Below are 13,742 nucleotides of genomic sequence, written 5' to 3' on the forward strand. Positions count from 1 at the left end.
TTTTCAAAAAAAGAGCATTAGGAAGCTTATAGAGTGCTCCTGGGGACTGGGGCAAAATTGAGCAAAAAAGGCCCAGCCCCCAGGAGCTCTCTGAAAGCCTCCTACAAGCTATGCATGGCCATTTTGGGGAAGGGGCAGACTTTCAGGAGGAAAAAAAATTGCTGTATTCAGTGTATAAGAAGCATCCAGATTTTTTGAGGGAAAAAGGTGCGTCTTATAGTCCCAAAATACGGTGTGTCAATAAAAGGCACTTCTGTTCTGGTTGTTCTGTTATTATTCCTTGCCATCTAATATCCCTTTTCATTACTTTCTTTTCTTTTTTTTTAAAGGTTGACAGAAAGAAAAAAAATGCTGTATTCAGTGTATAAGACGCATCCAGATTTTCAGCCTCTTTTTTGAGGGAAAAAGGTACGTCTTATACTCCGAAAAATACGGTAATGGCTGTAAAAGAATTTGATTTTGTGATTGTGGAATGCAGCAAACAGCCATATATGCAGCTGTCTAACTGAGTGCCCAAAGTCTGGTCACATGACTGTAAGGTGAGGGGGCATGACTGAGGAAACTATGGATCTGTATAGTAAGTCCCCTTTTTCAGGCAGGTCGTAACTCTGAATGCTTGCTAAGTGACCAGTCATAAATTGAGACCACAGGTACCATCTCAACTTTCTCAAGCGCTACATATCTCATTCCAGTAGATCTATTTATTTGCTATATAGACTGTTTATAAGACAGCAATGTAATCCAATTTCTCCTCTAAAGTGCCCTGCAAATGTATTGGATATCGTCTTTCAGCATTTCTAAGCCAACAGCTGTCGCAGTATGTCTTCATAACTCTGAAATCAGAAATCTTACTGTTTAAAACACTTTGTGCTGGATCAGACAACTTCAAATTAATATAGCTAGGTATTTATATCACTGACTCACCATGCTGGTGGCTGAAAAAGCCCTGGAAAATTACAAAATTATTCACCTGAAACAAAAACAAAAAAATAAAAGCATTAAATTAACCAATCTGATCACAAAGAGAAAAGGACAGAGTTCAGAGATAGGCCTTATGCTATGCATGCAGAAGATGCCGGGTTAAATTCTCAGCATATGTATTGTAGAATCTTTGCCAGGTCACAGTACAAACCTGCAGAGTGCTTCTAGGGGCTGGGGAAGGCAAAAACATGACGCACAGAGGCCAAAAACTATTTTTTTCTTGCTTTCCTCCTGTAAATTTAGGTGCGTCTTATAATCCAGTGGGTCTTATAGTCTGAAAAATATGGTATTTTCATTGTCCCTTATTAAGGTATTAGCCAGTAAAGTCACTTTTTCCACAGCTCATGTCATGGTTTTTAAAATGTGGAAAATCAGCATTACAAAAATCACACATAAGCATGCAGAATGATCCAGCTCTATGTTTTTCTGGTTCTGGTTCAAAAGGATGGCAAAAGGATGACAGATGACAAAACAATACTATTAAGTGAGAGCTGGCTTTGTTTTCAAGCAGACGGCTTACCTGGGGAATTGTGTCAGTGAGGCTATAGTGTTTACGTAGGAAGCACAGAAGTTTTTCGGATGGCCGGTCGATTGCCAATTGATAGGGTTCTACTCGCTCTCGCTGAGTGAATAAAAAGAGAAAGAATTTCTCTGCAATTTACTTCTCAGGGGGGAAAATAATATTTAGAGACAGATATCATTATTTTATCTTTCACAATCAGGCCAGGTTGCATCTGATCTGAAAAGAGAAGGGGCGGGTGTTTACCTCAGAAAGAAATAATCAGACAAAAAGATATCCGAGGTTCTTATTCCCTTTTTTTCTGAATTTTTTATTTACAGGTAGTCCTTGACTTACCATCACAATTGAGCCCAAAATTTCCATTGCTAAGCAAGACAGTTGTTAAGTGAGTTTTATGACCTTATTTGCCACAGTTGTTAAGTGGATCACTGCAGCTGTTAAGTTGGTAACACAGTTAAGTGAATCTGGCTTCCCCATTGACTTTGCTTGTCACGAAAGATGATCACATGTCCCCAGGACACTGCAACCATCATAAATACATGCCAGTTGCCAAGCAACTAAATTTTGATCACGTGACTATGGGGATGCTGCAATGGTCATAAGTGTGAAAAACCTTTCTGAGTGCAACTAACGGTATAATTTCAAACTGTCACTAAACAAATTATTGTCAGTCAAGGACTACTTGTATTAAAATGTCCAGGTACAAGAAGCTCTTTATTAATTAACCTTCCTAAAATCAATTTCCCTCCCAAATAAAAGTAAAAAAAATATATTATAGTAGCCATTATTTAGAGAATAGTGAAAACACATCTTTACTAAAAGAGCTACGCTATGAAGCAAATTTTTATTCAAAATAAGAGTCCCTGTGCTGCATGAAGCTTTTGTCAGTCCCATTCATGGCCTTCAACCTGGCTAGTTGAAGAATCCATTTCCTATTAAAGAGTTCCTTCCAACTTTGGGACTTCCAGATACATTGGAATTTCAAGTCCCCAAATTCCCAGCCATCACATAAATTAAGTATTTCCTGAAGATCTGGACGAGAGCAAGCTACGGAATATTCTACTGGAACCCCACTAATTCTTGTCGTGGCACGACAAAACCACGCTCGACTAAGCCGCGCCCGATTAAACCGCGTCGCTGACGTCATCAACAGGGCGACAACAGCGAGCGCGGAGAAAGAAGGGCGCTTTAAATAGCGCTTTGAAAGCAAGCCGATTCAACTTAAGGTAAGGGTTAGGTTTAGGGTTAGGTTTAGGGTTAGGTTTAGGGTTAAGGGTTAGGTTTAGGGTTAGGTTAAGGGTTAGGTTTAGGGTTAGGTTTAGGGTTAGGTTTAGGGTTAGGTTTAGGGGGTTAGGTTTAGGGTTAGGTTAAGGGTTAGGATTAGGTTTAGGGTTAGGTTTAGGGTTAGGTTAAGGGTTAGGTTTAGGATTAGGTTTAGGGGGGTTAGGTTTAGGTTTAGGGGTTAATTTTAGGTTTAGCGTTTACAGCGTGCTTCTGTCTCCGCACTGTTGTCGCCCTGTTGATGACGTCAGCTATGCGGTTTCATCGAGTGCGCTTTAGTCGAACGCGGTTTTGTGGTGGAACCATTCTTGTTTGATAGAGCTTTAGGATTTCAGAAATAGCAATAGCACTTAGACTTATATACCACTTCACAATGCTTTACAGCCCTGTCTGAGCGGTCTACAGAGTCAGCATATGGCCCCCAACAATCTGGGTCCTTATTTTACTGATCTCGGAAGGCTGGAAGGCTTAGTCAACCTTGAGCCTGGTGAGATTTGAACTGCCAAATTGCAGACAGCCGGCAGTCAGCAGAAGTAATCTGCAGTACTGCACCCTAAGCACTGTCTCTCTTCAAATCATTCTTGGATTATGATAGCTCTTATGTCCACGCCTCGGTTCTGCAGGTTTAATTAGCAAAGAGGAGGTTTTGCGTTTTCTAAGAAACAAGAGGTAACGACGAAATACAGTGGCCTAATCCAAGTCAGGACATTATTTCTTGGATTACGCAACTCCGAAAAAGAGGGCTGCACCTGCAGCATGTAATGGAAGAGCTCCTTGCCGTAACCATGCCGCTGAAGAGACTCGTGAATGTAGAAATCCAGCACACACAGCGGTTCCACTTCATTGTGAGCGCCATGACGGTCCTGAAAAAAACAACAGAAAGGCTTCCATGTTAAAACAGCTCAGAGCTCTCTGAATCAGGCATTCTGCTGCAGGCTAACTTTTTGTTGTGGCCCAGCAGCAGTCAGTGGAGCCAGCAGCAGATTCAGACAGTAAGGGAGTTGGGGAGGAACATGGGCCTGTCCTGGAGTCTGGGGAAGGCTCTGATGAGGGCTCTGTGTCAGAGACAGAGAGGGGGCCAGAGCCATATGCCAGTTATCAGCTGCCTTCAAAGTCAGATATCAGTGAAGGAAAGGAATAACTGGAGCCTGTTCCCAGTGTGCGTATGCGCAGAGTTGCCAGATGACGGGAATAGCTAAAGAACAGGGGTCGACTTGGGAGTAAGGCCACAGGTGGACGATAAATTCCCCCCCCCCCCGGAAATTAAAAGAGGAGCGAAAGAGGAGACAATTAGTTCACTTAATTAGTTTGTGACTCTCCGAGACTCCTTGTCAAGTTTTGCAGATATCGGCCTGGCAGCTCTCTATGCCAGATAAGGTCTGTGACTGTAAATCCTCCCTTGAAAGACTGTATGTGAATGAGCAGAATTCACAGTAAATTAACAAAGGGTTTTTTTGTCAGTACCAGGAGTTTGCTTCAAGCTTTTGGGAATCCTCGGTCAGAACACTTTTCCTGCACTTTTCAAAAGTCGAGTCTTGCTTATAAACGGAGATAGAGTGGAGCAAGTGACCAGTTTTAAGTTTCTGGTTGTTATCTTAAAAGAGGACCTGACTTGGGGCACTCACATTGCAGCACTGCTCAAAAGGGCCCAGCAGAGATTATACTACCTGAGATTTCTCAGGAAACAACAACTGAATGAAAAAATGCTGGTGACCTTCTACTGCTACACCCTAGATAATATTTTAACTTACTGCACCTGTCTATAATTTGCCAATTGCACAGTGGCAGATAGGACAGCACTCCAGAGAGTTAACATCATTGCCCAGAGGATCATTGGTTGCCCTCTCCCCTCCTTGGAAGAGCTTTATAACTCCCGTTGCCTTAAGAAAGTTCAAAACATTCTTAAAGATCCATCGAATTCTGGGCACCCTTTTTCTTAACTATTATCATCTGGCAGATAGTACAGTACAATAAAAATAAGGACAAATAGGCTGAAAAACAGCTTCTATCCCAGAGAAGTATATTGAATTCGGTTCCACCACAAAACCGTGGTAGACTAAAGCGCGCTCGACGAAAGCGCGTACGTGACGTCATCACAGCGCGACGAAAACAGCACGCTGTGAGCGGTAAACTTAAAATTAACGCGTAAATCTAAACCTAACCCCCCCAAACCTAACCCTAAACCTAACCCTAAGCCTAACCCTTAACCTAACCCTTAACCTAATGCTAAACCTAACGCTAACCCTTAACCTAACCCTAAACCTAACCCTAACGCTTAACGTAACCCTAAACCTAACCCTAACCCTTAACCTAACCCTTACCTTTATGTGAATCGGCTTGCTTTAATTTTATTTTAATTTTAATTTAATTTATTTTAAATTTTATTTGTTGCACTGCTGATGACGTCAGGTACGCGCTTTAATCGGGCACGCTTTAGTGGACCGCGGTTTTGTCGTGCCACGATTGAATTCTACTGTATAGTGCAATATTAATGCAATATCAGGGGTTTTCAATTCAATTGTATAGAATGTGAAGGATGTTTGTTTGTGTTTTATTTTTATAGTTACGATGTATGCTGAGATGGCATTTAATTTCGTTGTACGAGGTACAATGATAATAAAGTAAACTAAAAGAACCTCCAGTTTGAATCCGTCTATGGACTCTCTGCTCAAATCAGTAATTTATACATGCTGGTTAGTGTTAAAGAGCATTAGGCCTGGTGAGCTGCCATTTTATTCTGCTCCAATTCACCAGCTGCTTAGTTTCCCAGGGTCATTGGCTCTGCCCCCGCAAAATCATTTTAAAGCTTTTTCTTGGAGATATTCTTAATAATTTTTGGGTATTACTAGATTTCTAAAAACATAGATAATAATACCACAAACAGAGGTATAATAAAACCAAAGACAATAGTTCTTTGCTTCCAAATACTGAAATAAAGCAGTTTAATTTGTATGTTAATAATCCATAATAGCTATGGTAAGCAGTGCAAAAAAATCTAAGGATGAAGCATTCAGAGGATACAAATTGTGAAAGCCTTGTTTAAAAGCAAACAGAACCACTCATTAAATTTTTCATTTCGCACAAATAGAAGATTGTTAAAGGGGCACGGGTGGGATTTATTCTGCGAACAAGAAAAAGAATTGTTTCACCTTCTGTGCCTCAAGTTGGAGCAGAAACAATAACTGCAGCCGTGTTTTTACAGCCTCTCCATATCAAATTAGGCTGAATAGCAAAACTGAAATTGTGTTGAATCAGAATCAGTACAAGAATGACTACTTAACATACTACTTGTATGGTTCATTTTTTAAAAAGCATTTCAGCTGATCCTTCACTGATTTCAAACAAACACTACAGTATTCACCAAGATGCATCATTTGATTTTCTTATTGTTGAGATTAGTTTGAGCATAACAGGAAGCGATGGCTCAGTGAATAAAGCTTTGTCCCTGAACCCCTAAACCATCTTTCTTTCTCTTTACTTTACAAGAGGGCATTCAGCATGTCTGTAAAAAACATGGCAATGATGTTTAACTCAGAGTACACAATGGATGTTTTCAATCTTCTTCTTTTTTTTCATTTGTGATAAAGGGGGCAACTCCAAGATCACAATCTTGTTGGTGTGGCTAAGAAATAGTGCATCACAACCAACTATAAACTTTGTCAGACTTCTTTTCAGCTTTCACCAAGTTTTTAAAAAAGATTATTATGAGTGGCAGGACACCACATTCCTTGCAATAGAGAATTTATACTTTGAGAATATGACTTAAATACATCAGTGTGGAAATATATCAGTATAATTTAAAACTTCTTGGATCAAAGGGATGGAAGAGATCTTGGAGATCTCGCCTAACTTCCTGATCAGAACTTTGCACTGATCCTGTTTGGGAACCAAGCACCCTTTTCCACTAGTGGTAAAAATTCCATGTATCAAGGGTGATTTTCCGCTGTACTTACCAATACAAAGAGTTTTTTGTAACCAACTTTGAGGAAGCCAATTATAATCCCTTTGCCAGCCCTGAAATCAGTAAAAGAAGAAGATAAAAAGCTTTATTTTATTTATTTATCAATCAAGTTTATATAGCTGCCCATCTTATAAAAAGTGAGATTTTCTTCAGGGAAGGATTAAAAGTGGTAAATATTCAGCAAATAAATAAATAAATAGAGTAGAGCAGAGCAGAATAGACTAACAAAAAGAAAATAGAACAGAATAATCCAGATCTGATAAATTTAGATTAAACTTGACCAAAGATTGATTCTAACACAAAGGATTGTGACAACACCAGTTTGTCAAAAGCTTTTTGGCATATGGCTATAGTAAAAAGGAAGAACGATACTGTAAGGGGCACTGACATAAAGAGTCCCATTGCAGCTGAACAAAGGTTTTTGCAGAAGCTGCAATGCAACTCTGTACACCAGTACTCTTTGCAATATCAAGCTTCATTCCAGTGATAACAAAAAAACATTCAAGAAACTAGGATTACATATGCAGTATAGGCTCCCTTCTCAAAAGCAACCTTTGACTGCAATGCAACTCTAATGTGTCAGTGCTTCTTGCAGTACCTTGCACCATTAAAACCATAAATGAAATCATGTGAATTTAAGCTACAGAGTGGATTCTACCCACTGTAAGCTTCTACAAGCAAAATGAGATGAAGCAGGAGTGAGTTTTGAAAACATTTCCATTTTGTCTTCATACGCCTGACCAGATTTTCCCAAAACAATAACAAAAAACATTGTTTCACTACTCAAAGTTGCTTATGACCCACACTTAGAAAATCTCTGCCCTATGCATTTATCTGGAAATCAATCCTTCCGAACTAAAGCAATGTTATTTCCAGACAGGTAGACTTCACATAGAATCCAAATTCTTTTTGCTATGACACTTACATTTTTGCTTCACTGTCTTTCAGGATGTAGAGCACATGGTGGTTGGTTTGCATCCTTGAGGCACTGGTGATTGGAGTTGGCAGATTCTGGGCCTGAAATCAATGAGATTTTGAGTTTCACCAAAATGATGGCAGAAGGCAGGATGGAAGAGAAGATGGAATTAAGTGACGGGCATCTTAACTAACGCTTAGAGCAGGGGTGTCAAACACAAGGCTCGTGGGTCGGATCCAGTCTGCGATGTGGTCAGATCTGGCTCATGGGGCTGTCCTGGTAAATGTAAGGGGCCGGCCCATGTCTCTTTGGCCTAGTCTCCCAATGCAAAGAGGAAACATGCCAGCAGTTTGGGGAGTGGCATCAAGCTGGCCACACCAACTCAGTTGCCACACACACACCGGTCAACCACAGCCCCGATGCAGCCCTCAATGAAATTGAGTTCAACACTGGTGGCTTAGAGAGAAAAATATACCCTTTGCTTCCCATATTCTTTATCTTTTAGCCTGTGTATCCTGAGACTTGCACACCAATCACAGCACTCTGAACAAGAAGCAATCCAAGTAATCCTCAACTTACAGCCCTTCGTTTAATGCCCAAAGTTACAATGGCACTGAAAAAAAGTGTTTTACGACAGTTTTTCACACTTAAAACCAATGCGGATTCCCCATGGTCACATGATCAGAATTTGGATGGATGCTTGGCAACTATTTCATCTTTGATGGTGCAGTGTCCCAGAGTCATGTGATCCCTTTTTGCAACCTTCTGACAAGCAAAGTTGGAAGCCAGATTTACTTAACAACTGATATTAACTTAACAACTGCAATGATTCACTTAATAAATGTGGCAAATAAGGTCATAAAACGGGGCAACCTATCTTCACAGTCACATGATTGAAATCCAGATGCTTGGCAACTGGCATGTATTTATGATGGTTGCAGTGTCCTGGGGACATGTGAACACCTTTCATGAACTGTTGACAAGCAAAGTCAATGGGGAAGCCACATTCATTTAACTGTTTACTAACTTAATAACTGCAGTGATTCACTTAGCAACTGTGGCAAATACAGTCGTAAACTCACTTAACAACTGTCTTGCTTAGCAATGGAAATTTTGGGCTCAATTGTGATTGTAAGTCATGGACTACCTGTAAATAAAAATTTAAAATAAAAACAAATCCAAGGAAGTCTTGAAGCTTGTTTATTTCTTAAGTTCTTTTTTGGATCCAGATGTGGCAGCTTCCTGGTTCAAAAGGATGTGTGTGTTAATTATTTCTTAATGTTTGGACCAGATGAGCAGAATCACATTTGGCAAGGCAATGGCGCCTCCTTCAATCTAACAGTTGGTTGGATTTGTACTCTAGCTCAATGAGTGAGCTTGTTCAGAAAATTTAGCCCAATAGTTTGTTGCTATCTCTACTTCCTCTAAAAGTATAACTGATTCTTTAACAAACGTTAACATACCTTGGCAGAGGCTTTGCCCATCTCATCTATGATCTTCATGAGTTGCTGCTTCATATCAGCTCTGGTAAAGCAAACATGGAGTAGTAACAATTAGAAAAGCAAAAATAAAACAAGAACAAAATACTTTACATTTTAAAAAAACAGATAATTTGATGCATCAGATACAAGCCAACCAAGGACTGATAATTTCTATATGTACTCTGTGTGTGTGTGTGTGTGTGTGTGTGTGTGTGCATGTACAGAGAGAGGGGTGTAGGGAGGGGTGTAGGTAGGTAGGTATGCAGTGGCTAAGACAAGGTTGGCAGTTTGGCGGTTCGAATCCTTAGTGCCGTGTAACAGAGTGAGCTCCCGTTACTTGTCTCAGCTTCTGCCAACCTAGCAGTTCAAAAGCACATAAAAATGCATGTAGAAAAATAGGAACCACCATATATATATATATATACACACACACATATTCAACCTTCCAGATAGAAGGGGTTAACCTCACTTTTGGATTCAACACAAGATGGCTTCAAGTGATCATCCTATCTGACACATGACCTGAGTTTATGTGCCACAGCAAAACAGACTTCACATACAGATATCGATATACAGTATAACCAAAAAAAACCCAAGCAACTTAATTTCTTAATGAGACTGATGGAAAAGAGGATTTTGACCTCTGAATCTTTTTCTTCCTTTACCAGCAGCAGTGAACTGCAGCCATGCTTACCTAACCTCCTGCAGCATTTTGCTGGGCTGGAAGAGGAGGAGGTTGCAGCTTAGTTTTAAAGATACAACACATCAAGTTAAAATTCAGCTGGAGGCTTAAGACATAGGAATATCTATAAGGTGCGAAATAGATCTATCTATGTGGTCTTTAGTGGGTATAGCGGTTAAGACATCAATCTAGAACCCAGAAACCTGTGAGTTCTATTCCCACCTGAGGAACAAAGCCAGCTGGGTGACCTTGGGCCAGTCACTTCCTCTCAACCCTAGGAAGAAGGTGGCAATGGCAAACCACTTCTGAATTCCTGCTGAGAAACCTTGCAAGGAACTGATTCAGGCAGACGCCAGGAAGTAACAAAGCCACACACATTACATTCACAAGCTGTGGTCCTAAAAGATTCACTGTTCTGAAGGTGGCAGAATCAATCAACCAATAATACAAACACTGCATGGAGACAGTTCCAAATCCTTTATTTTCATTCGTTTTCACTCTTTCATTCACCCATTCTTTATTTTTCGTAGGATCACCAGAGGGATAGGAGGGGCGAGTCCCCAACCTAACGCACACCACTGCCCTTTCTATCCATCTACTCTACCTTTAGCCAGTTTGACACCTTTACTCTACAACAGATTCTGTGTGAAAATCAGAGGCCAAAAGGGACCCAGGATTTCTTACGTTACAGTCTATGTAACATAAGAAATTATGTTCGTCTTGTGTTATGTACCTCCTGAACCCCAAGCTGCCCTTCATCGGCCTTCTTGTTTAGTGAGGGGCGGCCTCAGAACGACACACACACACACACACACACACATACGCCGGTCGTGTCCCCCCCCATCTCACACCACCACCCCCGCCGCCTTTGAAGGTCGCCCAGCTGCTCGGGTTCTTTGTGCGGCTCCGCCCGCCGCGAGGGAGACCGGAGGAGGGCGTAACTCGCGCGCCGGCGAGACGGGAGTCGGGGGGGGGGGGGGCATTCCCCATGATGCCCCGGGGACAATGCCTAGGAATGCCCGGGGTTCTCGGAGGCTTACATTGCCGCCAAGATCTCTCCTACCTGTGAGTGGCGGCGAGCCCGGCTCCCTTCCTGCCCGACGGCTGCAAGTTCTGATCCACCGTCGCGATCCGCTCGCCGAAGAGCAGGTCCACGTCGAAAGGGAACTCCATACTTTAGGCATCCGGGTCTCTTTCTTTCTTTCTTTCTCCCTTCTCCTTCTTAGGCCGGGGGTTGCGCCGCGGACTTCCGCCTAACAACGCAAAAACCCCGGGCTCATCTCGGAGCGACGTGCCGGGCTCGGCTCCGCCTTTAGCAACCGGGCCGCCAAACTCGCCTATAGCAACCGGGGGCTCGGCTCCCGCCGGCCGCGCCTCCCCTCCCCGCCTTGATCTGAAAGGCGGGAGTGCGCGCGCGCGCGTGCGTGTGAACAGCGCTGGGGGCTTCGGAGGCGGTTAGCGGGCTGGAGGTGCGTGGAACCCGGGGACCTTCGGAACGGCCGTTGGCTGGATTGTTAAAATGCGTGGCAAGTTCCGAAGGAAGCCGGGAGTGGAATCTGGAAGAGGGTGGAACGCAGGAGGGGTCTGTGTGTGTGTAAGTGAGGATGAGGCGGCTCGATTCTATACATTGAGCGATAAAAGAATATGGACAGTACCGGCTTTTGTGCCACCCTTTCTTCTCATCTTTTAAAAGTGGAAGTTTTATTGAATCTATTTCCTTTGTTCCCGCGATTTCTGTCTCTCAGCGTTCCAGACTGCGGGCAGCCACGCCCCACAACGGTTGTCAACGTTCCACTGAAAAGTTCTATTTTGCCGCTTAGCGAAATAAGGAGCCCTTTTTTGTTTCTAACCCATCTTTATTATTATTGTTTTTTATAAATAACTCAAGGGAGAGAACGTATCTAATCCTCCTTCCTCTTTTCCCCACAACAACCCTGTAAGGAAGGTTGGGCAGAGAGAGAAGAGAGGGAGAAGTGTGAAGAGAGAAGGGGGAGGAGAGAGAGGGAGAGAGATTCAGTTGAATGTCTGGAGATTCTCTGTCATCCAGAGCTGAAGAATCTTCTTGGATGTGAAATGTCTTCAAAGAAAAAAACTGGAAAGTCCAGTTGCCTTTTGAAAAAGCACATTTGGGGTCATCAGCTGGCTTTCATGTCTAAGAAAACTCATTTAAGATTAGAGTTCTCATGATGTCTTGGTGTCAGCCTGATGCCTTAACCCTTACAACCAATCTAGTTCTAACATGCTTCCCAACTTGAGGATGGTTGCAAAGTAGAGCCAGATATGGATTCATGACAAGCAACTGTTATCCATTTACACCACCAACTGATCTGTCTCCATTAAAAGACTCAGTTATGCTTTCCTTTTATATGTAATTAAAATTGCAAGGCTAGATGTGTTTTGAGAAAGGGCAGAGGTCAGATAATCACTGAGGAAGTCCGTTCCTAGCAGGAATATTTAAAGTGCCATCAATTTATTGGTTAAATATGCAAGATTACATTGTTAGAACTTGCTCTGCCTTATTAGAGAATCTACATGTTTTATTCTGTTCGCTGACTTTTTAAGGGAATAAATTCTTGACCGCATTCTCATATTTCCACTGCTGAATAAGAGTAACAGTTTCTCAGCATATGAATGCTGTTACTGTATCTACAGTATAAATATAAGAAAAATGTGCACACTTATCATCCTACATTTGTCCTTAATCTGTATTTATAAAAATGGCTGTGTGTATGTTCCAGCATAACTCTGGAACATCTTGAGCAATTTCAACCAAACTTGGTACACAAGTGACTTACCCTCTGGAGAAAAATAGTGGGAGTAAAGCACCCCTAGGTTGTGTGTGTTCTGTTAAGATACAGCCTGTTGTGCCTTAAAATGGCTTCTACTGTATAGCTCAGTGGAGTTGCCATGGTAATGGTTTCAGAGTACTCACCAAGGGGGCTTCCTCTAGTAAGTGGGAAAATCTAACATTAGAAATTATGTTTGATCCGGACATTTCTCCCTATAAATAAATACCCAGGCAACGCCATGTTATCGGCTAGTATATTATGTAATTAAAAGAGTTTCCTTAAAATTGAAATATCCTATGGGAAAAAAATCAACAACATTATTAATAAATTCTTACTTTTGTGTCTGATTCAGTCTCGATTCCTGGCAATTCAGTTTTCTTGGCAACATTTTTATCAGAAGCTTGTCATTTTTCCTAGGGCTGAGAGAGCCTGGCTCAAAGTTGAGTTTGCGCCAAGACAGGACTAGAATTCAGTTTTGGTTTCTAGCTGGTACTTTTAACCAGTAGATCAAATCATCATCACTAGATTGAATATATTTTACTAAGATGAAGGCCCATAAGAACATAAGCATGTTCTTTGATCATTTCATATTTTAACAATCTGCAGAATATGCACCCTGCATTTATTGACTTTTCAGATTGTTAGAGAAGCCTTCATATTTTTTTAATATATTTCTAAATTGAACTGAGATCCTATGACTCTTAAGTATTTAAACACTAACTTCACAACATTCATCAAAGCGATAAATTCTCCATTTGGAATCCCGAATTTGGGGTTTTCAGGGATTTCATTCAATCCTTGAATTAAGACTCCTGGCCCATGTAATTCAGTTTTTCTCTCACAAGGAATAACCAACTATTTAAGGAAATCCACTAGTCTTCCAGCAGGTGGCCTGCAACAGGCAATCACACTGCTATCAATATAGACAACGGCCACCCCCATGACTTATGTGATTTGGTTCAATCCTTTTTTGGAGTCAGCCCAAGCTAGCAATTCATCTTGTGGCAGTGAATGTCAAAGCTGAATTTTGCTTCAGATAAAAAATATTTTCTTTAGTTTGTCCTGATTCTTCTAGGATTCCATCTCATTGCTTGACTGTGGATTCTAGTATTGTCAAAAGGGCAAAATACC

General features: G+C 41.5%; 1 protein-coding gene across 2 annotated transcripts in view; it reads right to left on the bottom strand.

Annotated features, from left to right (window-relative positions):
• Positions 1–11,696, bottom strand: part of ATAT1 (alpha tubulin acetyltransferase 1) — a 40,709-nt gene extending 29,013 nt beyond the window's left edge. The window contains exons 1-7 of one of the 2 annotated variants that reach the window (XM_032210166.1): positions 10,886–11,695; positions 9,123–9,183; positions 7,669–7,760; positions 6,736–6,796; positions 3,532–3,645; positions 1,502–1,603; positions 925–970 (exon numbers count right to left, since the gene is read on the bottom strand). In XM_032210166.1, the coding sequence (XP_032066057.1) occupies positions 925–970; positions 1,502–1,603; positions 3,532–3,645; positions 6,736–6,796; positions 7,669–7,760; positions 9,123–9,183; positions 10,886–10,995 (586 nt within the window). In that variant the 5' untranslated portion in view covers positions 10,996–11,695. Of the gene's footprint in view, positions 1–924; positions 971–1,501; positions 1,604–3,531; positions 3,646–6,735; positions 6,797–7,668; positions 7,761–9,122; positions 9,184–10,885 lie in introns of both variants that reach the window. The other variant, XM_032210167.1, reaches the window with a different exon arrangement.
• Positions 11,697–13,742: the final 2,046 nt, after the last annotated feature.

Source organism: Thamnophis elegans, chromosome 2 (genome assembly GCF_009769535.1).
Source record: "Thamnophis elegans isolate rThaEle1 chromosome 2, rThaEle1.pri, whole genome shotgun sequence".
Classification (NCBI taxonomy): Eukaryota; Metazoa; Chordata; class Lepidosauria; order Squamata; family Colubridae; genus Thamnophis; species Thamnophis elegans.